Source organism: Otolemur garnettii, unplaced genomic scaffold (assembly GCF_000181295.1).
Source record: "Otolemur garnettii isolate 467f Iridium unplaced genomic scaffold, OtoGar3 scaffold00007, whole genome shotgun sequence".
Taxonomy (NCBI): Eukaryota; Metazoa; Chordata; class Mammalia; order Primates; family Galagidae; genus Otolemur; species Otolemur garnettii.
This window is the reverse complement of record NW_003852402.1, coordinates 18,318,024-18,333,823: the sequence shown is the minus strand read 5'-3', so window position 1 is coordinate 18,333,823 and position 15,800 is coordinate 18,318,024. Positions and strand designations below refer to the sequence as shown.

Genomic DNA, 15,800 nt, shown 5'->3' with positions numbered 1-15,800 from the left:
AGTTTAGAAACACCAATATATAAAAATTATGGAGAGGTCTATTTTCACTCGATATAAGGAACATTTTCTAACATTTAGAATCTCCCCAAATGGGTTACTATGCAAAACTTCATCTTGGAAGTAGTAGCTCTGGGTCCAATCTACTGTTAAAACACCTGACCTAGATTAATGTCTGGTTCCCTATTTATTTGCCAGTGAGGTCATTTGCTTGAGGGAGGCAGCTAGAGCACGGGTAATACGTGGGCCTAGGAATCAGAGAGAACGGGCAAGTGTGATCTTGGGCAAGTGACCCAGCGCTTCTACATTTCAGCTTCCTCCATAAAGTGGACATGGTCATTCTTACCTCCTTATAGAGATGTTATAAGATACCGAATGAGTTAAAATGTCTCTGAAGTGCCTGACATGTACTCAGATGGTAGGTGCTAACAGCCAGTGGTTCGTCTGTCGCATGGTCAGCGCCTATGCCTAAAGACAGACGTGAGGTGCTGGGAAGAGACGGAGCAGCCATGTTTGGGGGATGATGTGGGAAGAATGCCTACTTTTGAGAGGATAGATGGATTTTATAATTTCTAAGGGCCAAGTACTCTGGAGATAGGAAACTGGGAGAGCAAGAATTTATGGTCAGTGCTGTCTCAACTGTATCTAATATTTGCAATTTGGTACCTAATAACGTTTTCTTCCAACACAAAATTCTCACTTTATAGTGGACTTCCTTTTTTAAAATGTTATATTCACTTCTTTATTCAATGAATATTTACTGAGTATCTACCAACTAGGTCTTTAGTCAACATCTGATGCATCATGGTTGTATCCAAAATGTCTCCTAAAACAGACTTGACGATTAACTGGAAAATGATACTGGAAGTTGTGGGGATGGGGTGGGAAGTTCCATTACCTTGTCAGCAGTATTTGTGATTACAAAGAAAAAAAAATACAGAAATGTTTTTATATAATGCTATAGAAAATGTCTGTAACTATTTTAGTGGGCTCGTCGATTAAAGGAAATCTTCATAGGCACAATAATAAAGTAGTAGCTGGAGTCATAGTTAACTCAACTTTGTTGGCCAAGATTTATATTAAACCAAATAACTCAGTTCTAATAACAGTCTCTTGTTTTACATTCATCCATATGTACTCTTTCATGAGTTCCCTATGACAAATAACAAAAGTACACATGAATCTTGGATGAAGCAGGTCTCAATTTTAATCAATCTCAGGAAATGTGACAGATCATTGATGTAACTCAATTCAGAGTATGGAATTATCTTCTCAAAATCAAAGATGACCCCAAAAGATCTACCATTATGCTTTTGGGTATGTATTAATATGTTGTCATTTCAGATTAAATTATTAATAATTTTCAGATGATTATTATCTTCTTCCAAAAAGATGTAAGGCTATTATTTCAAATTAATGTTTGCAAATTGGATTTTTTCTGATGAAAAAAAAATGGTTGGATCCCCATCATGTTCTATCCATAGTTTCACTTTATTTTCTGGAGAGCACTGCAAAGGATTCCAACTTCACCTATAAAGAAAAAAAAATGCCCAAATAAGATAACTCCAATAAAGAACAAGCACCCTTCAGGTGTCCACAGTATAGAAATCTCTAGGAGAGCAGTAGGCTGCATGGATAAACGTGCCACACCAACCTTCAAGGAGCTTACAATTTAAGTTATAAATATAGGTTTGGGCAGTTATGGTTTAGGTACCTAGTGAGTAGTAGAGCTGCTAATATAATTAGCTTCCTCTTTCTATAGGCCATTTCCCAGGGAAGGACTTAATGGGTTTCTCTCCAGGCACTCACTAGCTGCTGTTTGTCTTCAACATCTATCTAACAGATGCTTCAGGGAACTGAGTAATTGAACCTAAAAGTATGGTTCGCACGAATCTCTGGTGTCAGAATCACCGAGGGTCTACAAATTCCCAAGAAGTAGACATGAATTTGGTAAATTTAGTTGGGGGCTATGACTTAGCACCATTAATTTTTTAGCTATCTTTCCAAGTGATCCTGATACACGCCAAAGTTTGAGGATGCATGCTTTAAGCAGATAACCCAGCCCACATGGCTAGGACGGAAGTGAAATGTAGCTACTTCCATTTAGGCCATGTTCTCACATGTCAAGGGGCCGTGGAGGCATAGACTCTTCATAAAGGTAGAAAGGGCCTTGGAAATGCACGAGTCTTACTCTCCCCTGTACCTGAGGAGGCCACAGGGTGGCCTCAGGCAGTGAGGTCTTACATAAGGTCACATCACCCTGAAGCCCCTTTGCTTCCTGAATTTATTTATTATAAACTTGTTCTCTGACTTTAAAAACCTCCTATCATAATCTACAGAGTTATTTGTGCTTTCTAGGAACAATGAGAAAGAAAAAAAAAGAAATAGCTATGGCCTGACCCCTCTGTCTTACATCCTAATGCTGAAGCACCTGGATGGCTTCTTCAGTGAACAAATTTACTCCAGCTGAGGGTGTAAGATAGAATCTCTCAGGACGAATCAGCCTTGGACATTTTTTTTTAATTAACAACAAATCATGTTTATCAAAAAGCTAAAAAAATCCCACAAACAGCTTAAAATGAAAAATTAAATTAAAATTTGAACTGCTTATCCCATATCTAGAATACATTTTACTCTACTTTTGTGGACTTTACGCTCTAATCATCTTTGGATGCAACAATATTGTTATTTTCCATAGAATGAACAGAAGGATTATTTAGTCTTTAGCTTGGTTAATGAAAAATTCTTTTTCATTATTGGTAGTTTAGGGAAGTTTCAGCCTTGAAACTTATTACTGGTAACATCATGTTCATTTTTAGGGTTGATGTCCAATTTTAGACATTGTCAAAATGCCTGATCACAGGTGGCCACATCTAATGAGGAATGACCATAATGGTCAGGGTTAGAAGTGGACCCAGGGGTGTTAGAGTTTGCCTACCCTTTTGGCCTTCATTGGCATTGCATGAGGCAGGGACACCCCACTTGGCCTAGAGTTTCTCCCTTCAGCCTCCCCTCTTTGGAAGTTCTATTCATTCTTTCAACAGCCCTTGAGTGCCTAATATAATTTTTAGAAATAGGGCTATGTCCTAGGGATTTGACAGTAAAACTGACTGGTCCTTTGTTCAGGTCTAGTTGGTGACACAGACAAGGAAACAATATGATAGGTTCTCTGAGAGAGAGATCTGTAGGCATGCAAAGACACAGGAAGGACATCCAAACCTGTCTTCCTACAAGAAGAGATACCTACGTAAGAGTTAAAGGATGAAATGGAGTTGGGTGTCTCTAAATGGGAGCGGGAAGGAGAGAATTTTAAGCATAAAGAACTGCATGGGCACAGGTTGGGAGCCAGGAGGGAGCATGGGAACTAAAAGTCAATCAATGTTGACTTGGAAGAGAGTATGAAAGGCTAGAGAGAGAATCAAGGGATGAACAAGATAACCCTGTGGTTTAAGAACAAATGTTATAATAGCCTCATCAAGTAAGAGTGGAGGCCCATGGATGAGCCACTGGGTGGTTTATAAAGTAGATGGAACCAGGCAGGCTGATACCAACTAGGATGCAGAAGCGAAGAAGAAAAAGGAACGTGGTTGGGGGAGGAGCCAGGTGTGGAAATGTGTATGTGGGTCAGGGCAGAGGTGGAATCGTGGAAGGTCAAAGGGGAGAGGACATTCAGACAGTTCTGGCATTTTTGCCAAGTTCTTCATCCTCAATGAACCCATGGCTTGCATGGAAATGCATTTCTCCTTAATGCAATCTTTAGTACACTTCTTATCATGCCTCTGTTACTAAGCACGAAAGTGGCCTCATAGGGAGTAAATTACTTACTGTCGATGGAGTCGGCCAAAATCTTAAGCTGCTGGATATTGTCCAAGACCTCAATCCTTTGGGTGTATGGATCATAACGAACGGAGAAGGGCCGAGGGATTGTGGCAGCAAAGTTCCTGAAACCAAAACCATAGGCCTGAGTGATGGACACCATTTGCAGAAAACCAATTTTAAGAGCTTTCTCAGTGGCATTTTACCTTGCTGTGGGTAGCACAGACACCTCACTAGAACAAGGGCTTCAGAAGCCAGGCTGAGAAAGGGAAATGGAGTTTTAAAGAGTCCTTTCAGAAGGTCTTTGTGCGTATGTGTGTACGCACCAAGTCATATATACACATGTTTATTTAGTCACTTAGCTCCAAAAAGACCAAGTTAGTTTACAATAAAAGCACAGCAGACTGTGAAGCCATCAGCTCTTATCATTAGATAAAACCAAAAGAGTAAAGTCTAGCCAAAGAATGCTATAGAAAAAAAAATCTCTGAAATGCTTGACAAGTAACTCATAGAGGGAAATAGAGTTGTTCGCAAGCACTATATTGATGATGGGATTTAATGTGGATTGTACACCTTCTATATACCAAGAGCTATGTTAAGTTCTAACTGCTCTATAACAGATGTCATTCCTAATTTAGCCTTCACAAAAGCCTTAGCAGGTGGGTTCTGTTACTGTCCCCATTTTACAGATGAGGAAACTGAGGCTTGGGAAAGCTATGTGACCACTAAGGCCACACTGCCAATAATGCTGGGAAGAGACACAGGCAGTGACTCTAGCTTGCACTCTTTGCACTCCTGCCCTCCCAATGCGTTACTCCCACATCTGGGAGGAATCTGCCATGAGTGCTTCTGTGAGGGACAATCAAACAATTTAATTGAAAGGATGCTCCCAAGTCATCACAGATGCTACTTCTAAGTTGGGCCCTGGTGGAAATAGAAGCTGCTGCTGTGCTGAAAAGACCACAGTAAGGGAAAGAGAAGGGCCCTCCAAATCTGGCAAGTGTGGTCCCCAAGATCTGGCGTCAGGTTGCCTGGGCTGAAATTCTGCCTCTGCCTGCTGCCTGCCCGTAGCCATGAGGAAGGGACTTCACTTGGCAGCACCCCTGTTTCCTTGTTCTTCTGTAGAATTGGGTTGGCAGCAACACCTATGTCAGAGGGCTGTAGTGAGTGCTGTTACAGTGTGGAGTGAGTGTTCTGTATTAGTTACTATCTTTCATGAAGAACCAATGGCCAAGTGCAGCTCTCACCTCCTCTTCCTCAGCCCAGTAGATCTACATCTGTAACTTTGTCTGGCCCATACCTCTTCCTCTTCTTTCTATAAAGCCCCTGCCTCACTTTTGCTGTGGGCAATCTGCCCCTATGCTGTAGACATATCTGTCAGGCTGTCAGTCCCAGGGACAGTCCTCCTCTGGCCTGGAGTTAGAATGTGACCCCAGCCCAGCCAATCAAACCTCTGCCTAGAACTTGAATCTGGAAACCAACAACGGTCAGAGTTGGTTTCCCTTAGCTGGGTGCTTCCAGGGAATCCCCAGGATTTCCCAGGTCCCCTCTGTGTTTTGTCTGAACCTTGCTCTTTGGCATTTTTTCACCCCATGAGTGAATATCATCAGTAGTGGCCATTCTGTGCCCGGGAGGGTTCAGTGACTAGACTTGGCGGCTATGCTGAACAGGGACCAGGAGGCAGGGTTTGTCTCCAGGGGTCAGCACATCCAGCCTCCCAGCAGATGGTAGAAAGTGGAGGGTGGAGAAAGTGAGAGGCTCTGTCTGCCACGCAAAGTTGCTGTGGGTATTGGCGTCCACTCTTCTGGCCACCCCCCCCCCCAACAGATGAGTGGCACCAGCCTGAGCCAGGAGGCCCACAGGGCTAATGGCTCATCTTGGTCACCACCTTACCTCACTTTCTCCTTGGCATCACTGAAACTCTCAGCCACATAGTACAGGGGCTGGAACTCTGTGACACTGTAATTTTGGACAGCTGTCTTCTCTAGGTCCAGAGGCAGGAGCTTCGGCTCATCTGATAAGCAGTACTGCGGGCCCCAGGGGAAAAGTTTCCATGGTTAAGCCAGGATCAGTGGCCCCTGCTACATCCCACAGGTCACTGATGCACCTGCGCTCATCTCACGCTCATTCCTTTGACATCCCAGCCCAAATGCAGCCAGAATTATTTTGTAGATAATAGATTCTACTCTTCACAGCTCATCTAAAATCTCCAGCCAAGATAGCAAGTAATACATTCTGACCTCTTTTGAGGAAGGTAGATCCATAAACAGCGTGGGAGCGAAGCACGTTTCCTGGCACATGTTTGCTTCCATACAAACCTGTATGGGGGGAGGCCCTCCCGCCCAGGCACCTGTGCGGTGCAGTTAAATTTCTATCATGAACACCCACAGCCATGACTTGGTGCTGAGATATCAGTTGCTGGAGAATGAGCCCCTACGTTGTCAAAAGAACAGTAATGGTCTCCTGTACCCACTGTTTTCAAATCTGTTCTTGATTCCAGGGTCATACCTGTAATTCACCAAAAGATGACAGGAGCCCAGCACCATATGCCTTTATGGAGTCTCCTTGTTTGCAGAGCCCAAACTCCACAGTAAACCAGTAAATCTGGAATGGAAATTTAAGCTGAGAGCACACCTGCATGGCTAATTTTATGTGTCAACTCGACTGGATAAGGAATACCTAGATAGCTGGTTAAGCATTATTCCTGGATGTGTCTATAGGTTATTTCAAGAAGATCAGCTTGTGAGTTGGTGAAATGAGTGGGGAGGTTCTGCCCTTAGTGTGGGTGGGCACTGTCCAGTTGGCTGGGGTCCTGGGTGGAACAAAAAGGCAAAGGAGAGCCAAATTCTCTTCCTCTCTCTCTCTGTCTGAGAGCTAGGACACCCTTCTTCTCTTGCCCTTGGACATGAGAACTCCAGGATCTCTGGCCTTTGGACTCCAGGATTTAAACTAGGCTCCCCTTACCCCTGGGTTCTCAGGCCTTTGGCCTCACCAAGAGTTGGACATTTGGCTTCCCTGTTCCAGGGCTTTCCGACTTTTACTGAGCCATGCCCCTGACCTTTCTGGTTCTCTCTCTCTCTGTCCCTCTGTATCTTATCTATCTATCTATCCATCCATCCATCCATCTGATACTTATCTCTCTCTCTATATATATATCTGTGATACTTTAGATTCTTATATCTTTCTCTCTCTCTCCATAGATATATATACAGCACCCATCCCCACTTTACCTGTGTCTCAGAAAGGAAAGACCCTAATGTAAGCTCTGGTTCTAAGAAGAGATGTGAATATGCCCTCTCCAAGGCTGTGAATTCGCACTCTGTGCTTTACATACATACACACTCTGCACCCAAGGGCTTTCAAGAACTGTTATTTACAGTTGTTTAGTGTTTTTGAGATACTCTGTTTAAAATTTGTCTATACATCTATATCCCACCGATTTCAGAATCCAGCCATTAAGGAGAAATCAAAATTGTGAAGTTTCACTTGTGCGAATGAAACCCAACACATTCTGATTTTTTTTCTCCAAATGACCTGGCTTCCAGGGGAAGAGAGAAGCCTCAAGGACCCAAGGGCCACAGCCTGCAGCACCCCCACCATCCACTCAGAGAGAGAAGGGACTTACTGTGGCGAGTTTCTCAATGTACTCATCAGGTGCGCCCAGAGAGGCAAGGCCGATTTCCTGAAATCACAGGGAAACAGTTATTGGCACAGCTGGAGCCTGCCCATCTTTAAGCTCTGCCCTCAGTACCAACCTGGCAGTTGACCATGGGGAGATGATGGTGGCCAGATGCATTCAGTAGAGCCCAGAAAGACCCTGAATGTTCTGCCAGTGGCCACTTATTATAGTAGCACATATTTCTAGAGCAGAGCAAACCTTTCACCAGAACTTGGTTCTTTGTGTTCATTCTACAAAGGAGGAAACTGAGGCACAGAGAACTGAAGCAGGTCACAGAAGGTGACCTGCTCACGGTCACACGGTTAGTGTCTAATGCTTTATCTCTTGACTCCGGCTCAGTGATTATTCTCCCAGAGCACCAGGGGAACATTCCTAGAGGACTGGATGAGTCTCAATCACATACCCTGAAAACCCCACACAGGACTGTGGATAGGCGGTTGACACCCATCAGGTATGTGCATAGCTGGGGAGTCTGATATATCATGGGTCACTTCCCGTTGGAGCCCTAACTGCAGAATTCTTCTAGTGGTCTTTTGGTCTCTATATGGCATTTTCTTCTGCTTGCCGTGTGTGTGTGTGTGTGTGTGTGTGTGTGTGTGTGTGTCTTCCCTCATTCATTTGAGGAGTATCTATTGAATGAAAGTACTTGATCCTGTGGTTCTTAGTAGAGACAGAAAAACAATGCCCTTATATACAGATATGTGAGAAGGAGACATGTTCTTCTGAAAGAAGAAACCAAAGGAGAAAGGGACAGGGCAGATTGGAAGTTCCAGGGGATGTAGGGAGGCTGTGGTTTTCAATAGGGTTCCAGTGTAAACATCACTGAGGAGGAGGTATTCGATAGAAGTGGGGTTGTTGGTTCAGTTGACAGCTGAGGGGAGCATACAGCCAGTGCAAAGGCTCCCCAAGGAAGGGAAATGATGGTTGGTTCAAGGAACAGGAAGGGAGCAGTGTGGCTGGAAGGCTGGAACAGAGTTAGCAGGAATATGGGAGAGTGGCAGGTGGCAGCAAAGAGGGATCTGGAGCCAGATGGTGTAGAACAATTGTAGACATTTTAGAGCTTGGGTTTTTCCTTCAGTGAACCAGGGAAATGTAGCAGGCTTATGAGCAGACAGGTGGTCATGATCTGACTCATGTTATCAAAGATTCACTCTGGCTGGTGTGTGAGAAGAGACTGTAGGGGGGGAGACGGAGCAAGACACTGATAGACTTTAAGGCTTCAAGAGAGAGGCAGGACCCCGGAGAGGAGGCTACACACTCACCAGGATGAGAAACGATAATAGCTGAGACCAGGTTGGTAGCAGTAAACTCAACTGAAATGGTCAGATTGCATCACTTATTTCAAAGGTAGGACACACAGTCTTGCTTTTAGATCAAGAAGGAATAGTCTCAGGGACTTTCACAATGACTCCCTGACTTAGGACTGTCCTAGTCGAAGTTGGGACCAGGTGGCAATGCTGACCCAATAGCTCCTGTCTTTTGGCACTGCTCACTCCCCAAATAGAAACAGTTTACAGAAAATTACCACTTACTCTCTGACTGTGTAGAATAGCTGTGGCAGTAAGACATTCCTATTGTCCAAGGAAAAATCTGACTGTTTTTTGGTCCTAGTAACAACTCCTTTTTAAAAATATTCCCATGATATTAATGGCAACTTGGTAGCAGTAACCACACTTCTGAATGTCAGTGGTAACACTTCCAGTTAAAGTAAAAGCTAATCCCTAAACACTCCCACTTCTAAAAGTCCAACAATCTTTGAACCCTGTAGTTCCATAAATCTCATGTAAAAGTAACAGTTCTCTTCATGTAAACAGACATTTCTCCCTTTCATGTAAAGGGACAATTCTCCCTTTCTTCATACAGTTCTCTTCATGTAAAGAGACATTTCTCCTTCAGGTAAAGGGACAATTCTCCCTTTCTTAGCAAGCAATGTATTCAGCTTTTTGCTTGTTTCCAATATGGAAGCCTCATTGTTCAACATGGAAATATTGATATTTCTTTCAGCTGGGGGAAAATGTTTATAAAATTCATGTACAATCTCATTGCTCTGAAATTTATACTTGGCCCAGCCTTTGCTCATGGGTCATTCCTCTTGATCCTGGATTCTTCCTGGAAGAAGAGGACTAGCAGGCAGAGCTTTTGACTGACCCACATCTGTGGAAACTGAGGCACAGAGTGGCTGGGATTAAGCCCTGGGACATATAGCTGGTAGGGGTGGGGCCTGTGGGTGCATCAGAGCCTACATGTAACCCTCCCATGAACCCAACCCGTCATGGCTCTAGGCTGCCTTTTAGTGCCTGGCACTAGTAGAATTCTCTCAGTCATCCCAAAACATGATTTGGGCCTGTTCACTAGTGTGAAAGATGAGCCAGAGTCTAGGCTGCTGATTTGATGTTGGTGATGAGACAATTGGCTCAAGTTTGTTTTTGTTTGTTTGTTTATTTTTTGGAGACAGAGTATTGCTCTGTTGCCCTGGGGAGAGTGCATAGCTCACTACAACCTTCAACTCCTGAGCTCAAGAGATCCTCCTGTCTCAGCCTCCTGTGGCTACAGGTTCCCACCATAATGGACAGCGAATTTTGCTAATTTTAGAGATGGGGTCTCACCTTTGCTCAGTCTGGTCTCAAACTCCTGAGCTCAAGCAATCCTGCTTTGGCCTCCTAGAGTGCTAGGATTACAGGCATGAGCCACCAAGCTTGACCCCTCATTTTTTTTTCTTTTATCAACCATACATTAGGCTATTGGCATTGGATTCTTGGTGAATATCATCTTCTTTATATATATATATAGGCATCATAAATGACTGAAAAGGTAGAAAGTTGCAACAGCTTTTAAAAGGCTGAGGGGAAGCAGGTGAGATAAGTTCTGCAGGGAGATTTTTGTGGATGACAGGCTCTTAAACTACGTCTGATAGGGCAAGTGAGATTAGCAAATTCACCAAGAGGATGATCAATTCACCAAGCCCATGCTGTCATCTCTGGGATGGGTACTTAGCATCACAGAACACAAAGGTGGATTTAGCGACACACCCATCAGAGGTGGAGTCTGTTTTTGTTCTTGCAGAGGGGAAGGGTCCCTCCATGGGCTCAATTCGTTTGAGCAATCCAGGTCCCAGCCCGCTAACTCGAAGGCTAACGAGATCCATTCCTTATTACCTGGGAGAACTGGGCAAAGCTGCGATCCGAAAACAAGGGTACGTGTCCCAACAGCTCATGGCAGATGTCACTGAAAGCCAGAAAGCACAGAGGAAGGAGGATTAAGCTAAGCCAGGTCCAGTCTTTTTACATGAGGAATGGGCAGGAAGAAAGGAAGTGACTTGTGGACTTAGGACCGCTCTCCCAGGATGAAGTGATCCGCAGAGCTTGGGTGGGATGAGACATGGTATAAGAGAAAAGGACACAGGGAAAAGAAAAATAAGGGACAGGGCACCTTAGCCAGGGGTCTTAGGAATATACTCAGTGGGGTGTGGGGTGGGAGAGCTAATATTTTCATGAACGTCCTCCCAAAGACCTCAGTGAGCTGTGGGTCTCAGACACTTTTCATCCTGAGTCTTCTCCTTGGTAACAACCTCCCTGGGTAGGTACAGTATGCTCAGTGATTTCCATTAGGAACTAAGACAAATAACAGTGCTGCTCTTCTCTAATCTGAAAGGGGGTAGCAGTTAGGGAAGAAAAGCTACATTTATTTCTCCTTTCAGATGCCCCATCCGTTTGCAACAGGTCTTTTCTGATTTGTAGTAATGAACTGAGTAGGCATGGAAAAATAATTTGGGAGTGTTTTACTCATTTTTTTGTTTAAACTGTGTACGTTTTATTTGACTAAGGAGATGGCTAAACACCAACGTAAGAAGCATAGTTGAGTGGCCATTCTCTACCACAATCTAGATGAGAAAAGATCAGAATCAACTAAATGGGTATTAAGGAGGTGTTGAGAGAGTTTGGCTATCACTCGTTCTTGTGGCCATTTGTAATTTCATAGCTCTGACTTTGGAACTTGAGTGGCTCCTCTTATTTCCACTGCTAGGGGAGTTCTGAATCCTTGGATCACAGGGTGCCTGAATTCCCAATTGGTCTGGTCTTTTTGGACAGATAAAATATTCAGGAGTAGATGATAATCTTTCTGCCATCAAATGATCCAGGCCACTAGTGGTATAGACTGGCCAGCAATGAAGCCAAACCTCCTTCCTAGAGTAGGAAGAAATGGCACTTGCTGCACCTGGCAGCTGGTAGCTAGAGGCCAGTACTCACGGTTCAGGCGTGTACATGGGCTTGGATCCATGTCTGATGTACTGTGTGCAGTGGAAGACTCGGAAGGCCAGGCCACCCAAGAAATCCCGAGAGGACAGCAGGCCAGCCACGGGTCGGAGGCGGAAACCAGTGCAAGCTGGGAAACAAAAAAAAAAAGAAAGAAAGAAAAGAAAAGAAAACTCCAAGTCATTTGAAGCATGATAGACCTTCAGGCCAGGAAGTGGTCCGCCCAACTCCCCAGAAACATGCCCACTAGGCTTGACTTCAAATCTCTGATCCTTTGCTTTCTACCTGTGTGATTTAGACCAAGTAAATTAACATTTCTGAGCCTCAGTTTATCTGTAAATTGTGGATAGACACTTCTTAGGCATATTCCAAGAACCCAAAGGGCTAATACTGTAAAGTACTTAGCACAGAGCTTGGCTCATTAGAAACCTCCAGTAAATTTAGCTTTCAGTACCGTTTGTTAGGGTGGAACATTTATTACTTACTTCTCTTGTTTCCAGAGTAGGGAGAGATTTTTCACTACATTTCCCAGAAGGGAAAAGTATGAAAGAACCACTTCCTGTTTCTTACTGCACTTCACACAGACCACACCATGAGGAACAATGACTTGTCTGGTTGGACCATGTGGGAAGAGGAAATGAATATTCTCTATTTAACCCTTTCTCTTTTCCTCTCAATTGTCAACCGAGGGGCACGACCTTGGCCATAAAGTTGACAATGTTATGTATGAATGGGCAGGTAAGTTTACCTGTTCAAGAGACAAATACTAGGAAGTCCATTTGGCTGTGTATCTAGATCATATTATCTACACAAGTTTTTTATTTTTTTTTTTCAGCTGACATTTAGATCACCATCTTTCTGATTCCTATAGCTGTCTCTTAATTTGTCCCAAACTTGGAAGGAGAAGAATAATGACAGGGAAAATGATAACAATTTGTATACTGATAACAATATATATAATATTACACATATATTATATATGTATATATGTACATATATGTTACAACACTAAATATACATATATATTTATTTATTTTAATGTGAGGGTGCAGATTTTTAGGTTACAGTGTTCTCATTTCTAAGGCGAAGTTCAAGTTGTAGTTGAGCCCTTCACCCAGGGGGCACACCCTCAGATCATGCACATTAGGTGAGATCCCGCCAACTGCCCTCCCTCCTCTCTCCAGTCTCCCTCCTCCTCCTCCTACCCCTCTTCCTCGTCTTCCCTTCCCCTGGCTAGTCTGTATTTGTGTTTTGTCCTTGTCCCTGTGGTTGTTGACACTATAGATTACCTACCATATGTCAGACACTGTTCTACACACTTTATATGGACTACTTATCCTCACAATAACCCTATGAGGTAGACAGTCTTATTGTGCCCACTTTACAGATGGGGAAGCTCTGGTCCAAGAGCCCAATGGCAGGCAGTCCGACTTTAGAGTCTGTTCTCTTAATTACTATTATACAACTTTCCAACTTGTAGTATTATGATTTTTTTTCTCATTATTGGCCAATGTAATATAGGTAATTAGCTTAAAGATTGTCTTTAGGACCCATTGGGTCTTCTCTCATGTTCTGTGTGTCCCCAAACTGAAGCTCACTCTGCTTAAATTCTCACATCTCTTCATCTGAGGAGTAAAGACTCTCTAAATGACAGAGACTCAGAAGATCATCTAGCCCACTCCCAACATAACCCGATGTAACCCGGCTATAACCTCCCTCCCTACTGTGGGTTTTCCCTGGCGACTGCCCCAGAACTATCTACCCTCTGTATAGCTCTGATGTGTAGGAAATTCCTTATTTCTGTAACCTGTGGTCTGTCTTCCTACTTTTTCTCATTCTACCCGGTACATAGTAGGTGTTCAATATGTGTCCGTTGATGGTTTTGTTTTGGCTGAATCAGCACCCTGAATTAACACTCCCCTAGAAGTGCTGCGCAGAGGCTCCCCACCCAGATGGTGCATGGACCTCCTGAGCTACTCAGATTCCAATTCAGCCCCAATTCACTAGTATACACGCAGCACCATGCTGGGTGCTTTCCTATGCAACATCTCATCTCATTCTCACAGTTTCCCTATGACAAAAGCTGGAGTTGACAGTCCCCATTGGACAGATGGCAAAACTGGGGCAAGTCCATCGAGCTGGAGAGGGTCAAAGACAGGATTCACAGCAGATGCACAGACGCAGAGCTGGGGGCTCTTGGTACTGCCCACACAGACAGCACGTTTCTTAGACATGCACCCTCTGTGGACCACTCGTAACACAGTGGGAGCTGCAGGGAGAACCCTGAGTGGGCACCCTGGGCCTGAAGTGTGAAAGAAAATACTTTCCGGGCATTATGTATCCACACAAGTCCACACCTGATGCCTGTGCTTGGATGAAAGTAAGTTAAGGGCAGAAGTGAGAGGGAAGGCACAGCCCAGTGAAATTCAGTTCTTTGTGGGAGCATCACGCTGCACAAGTCCCACCAGCACTCACGCCCATACTTCCCTCCGGGGACTCACCTCTGTGTACACTTTGCCCCCTTCCCTGCCCTCTGCCCTTTCCCTCCCCCGCTTCCTGCTGGGCCTTTGGCCCTGGAGACTTACACTGCAGGAACTGGGAGACGTCTTCCAGCTGGGGAATGTTATCTTCATGGAAGCCACAGTACTTTTCCAGAAGTGGGAAAATGTGATTGTGCTCATAGCAAGCGTGGGTTTTATACAAGGACTTCAGGGTCCGGAACACGGTACCCCATGTTTTCTTTTCTTCCTCTGTGTATTCCACCCGAGGGATGGGCTGCCCACTAGAAAACGAGCACAGAATACATGTCTCCAGCAAGGCAGGGGCAGCGCAGAGGATGCGGGCAAGGTTAGCAGGTGGAATGCAAGCCCGCTGGATTTCACAAGTTATTGACGGAGGACAATTTCACGTTTGATAGAGAAAACATTGTTTTGGCAAGAGCAATTTGGTTAAGCAATGATAACGAGTTTCACAACTGTACTGAGGATTTGCTCTTAACTTTGGGAAATCACTTGGCTTTGTCTGTGAACTCTCTAATTGTTGACCTAGGGTGGGAATTCATTTACCTTCAGGGGCCAGGCAAGTGACAGAAAGGTGCAAAGTTGCAGGAATGAAGCAGTGAGAGTGGGGGCTGAGACAACCAAAGAATGCATGCTCTTTCTAAACAAAAGCATCTAAGTTCCGTTAAGGCAACACAGTGTTTTGTATTATTTTAACGAAAGCAATTATACCTGTGGGCTGAACCGGATTTAATATGCGGGCCAGGAGTTTGAGACCCCGTTGTTGAATGGGCATGCACTTATCGGATTTGATATTTCTGCTCTGGGGATGTTATCAGTGATTTAAAGACATGCTAAGATTCCACGAGGTATACATATATTAAAATGTTATCTTGTATACCAAAAATACAAACAAATTTTATATGTCAAATAAAAAGTAAATACATTCTAGATCAAAGGTAATAAATATCGACACAAGGGGGGTACAAAAAGATAAATACACACTAAAGTATGTGCAATTATGATCCTTATCCTTTACCTACCTGAGCTAACTTACTCTGAGCTTACTGCATACCTGTGGGGGCGGGTGCAGGGACTGTTTCTGGTATGCAATTGTTAATTAAAGTACCTATACCACACTCTACCTCACAGATCCTGAGTCTCTTGCAGAAGAAAAGGCCCAGGTGCTTGGAGTCTAATAAGTTTCCCAGGTGAATAGAAGCTAACTCTACTTTAAGAGCCATGAGTTTGGCAAGTACTTTCGTAAACCACCTAAGAACAAGCTGTGTTCTGAACAGCAAAAACAAATGAAAACCAAATAAATCCTGACTTCAAAGGCCAGGGCCCATGCCCTGGGCTGCAGGCCTGTTTCCCTAACAGGGGACACAGAGTCTGGGACACAGTGAGACTGTTTACCTTGGAGTTACAGATCATCATCGGGCTCCCAACTAGGTCTCTCCTGCCCTTTCAGAGTTGCAAGTTGTCCAAGGACACCAAAGCGAAGTCATTGTTATTTTCAAAAGTAAGGTGTCAGGGATCAGGGGGAAAAGACAGGTT

The 15,800-nt window shown here is 44.1% G+C and overlaps 1 protein-coding gene across 1 annotated transcript in view; it reads right to left on the bottom strand.

Moving 5' to 3' along the window:
- Nucleotides 1–1,181: 1,181 nt before the first annotated feature.
- Nucleotides 1,182–15,800, bottom strand: part of PAH (phenylalanine hydroxylase) — a 62,126-nt gene continuing 47,507 nt past the window's right edge. The window contains exons 6-13 of the mRNA XM_003783297.3: nt 14,331–14,527; nt 11,740–11,875; nt 10,648–10,717; nt 7,439–7,495; nt 6,322–6,417; nt 5,707–5,840; nt 3,823–3,938; nt 1,182–1,527 (exon numbers count right to left, since the gene is read on the bottom strand). Coding sequence (XP_003783345.1) covers nt 1,484–1,527; nt 3,823–3,938; nt 5,707–5,840; nt 6,322–6,417; nt 7,439–7,495; nt 10,648–10,717; nt 11,740–11,875; nt 14,331–14,527 — 850 coding nt within the window. The 3' untranslated portion in view covers nt 1,182–1,483. The remainder of the gene's footprint in view (nt 1,528–3,822; nt 3,939–5,706; nt 5,841–6,321; nt 6,418–7,438; nt 7,496–10,647; nt 10,718–11,739; nt 11,876–14,330; nt 14,528–15,800) is intronic.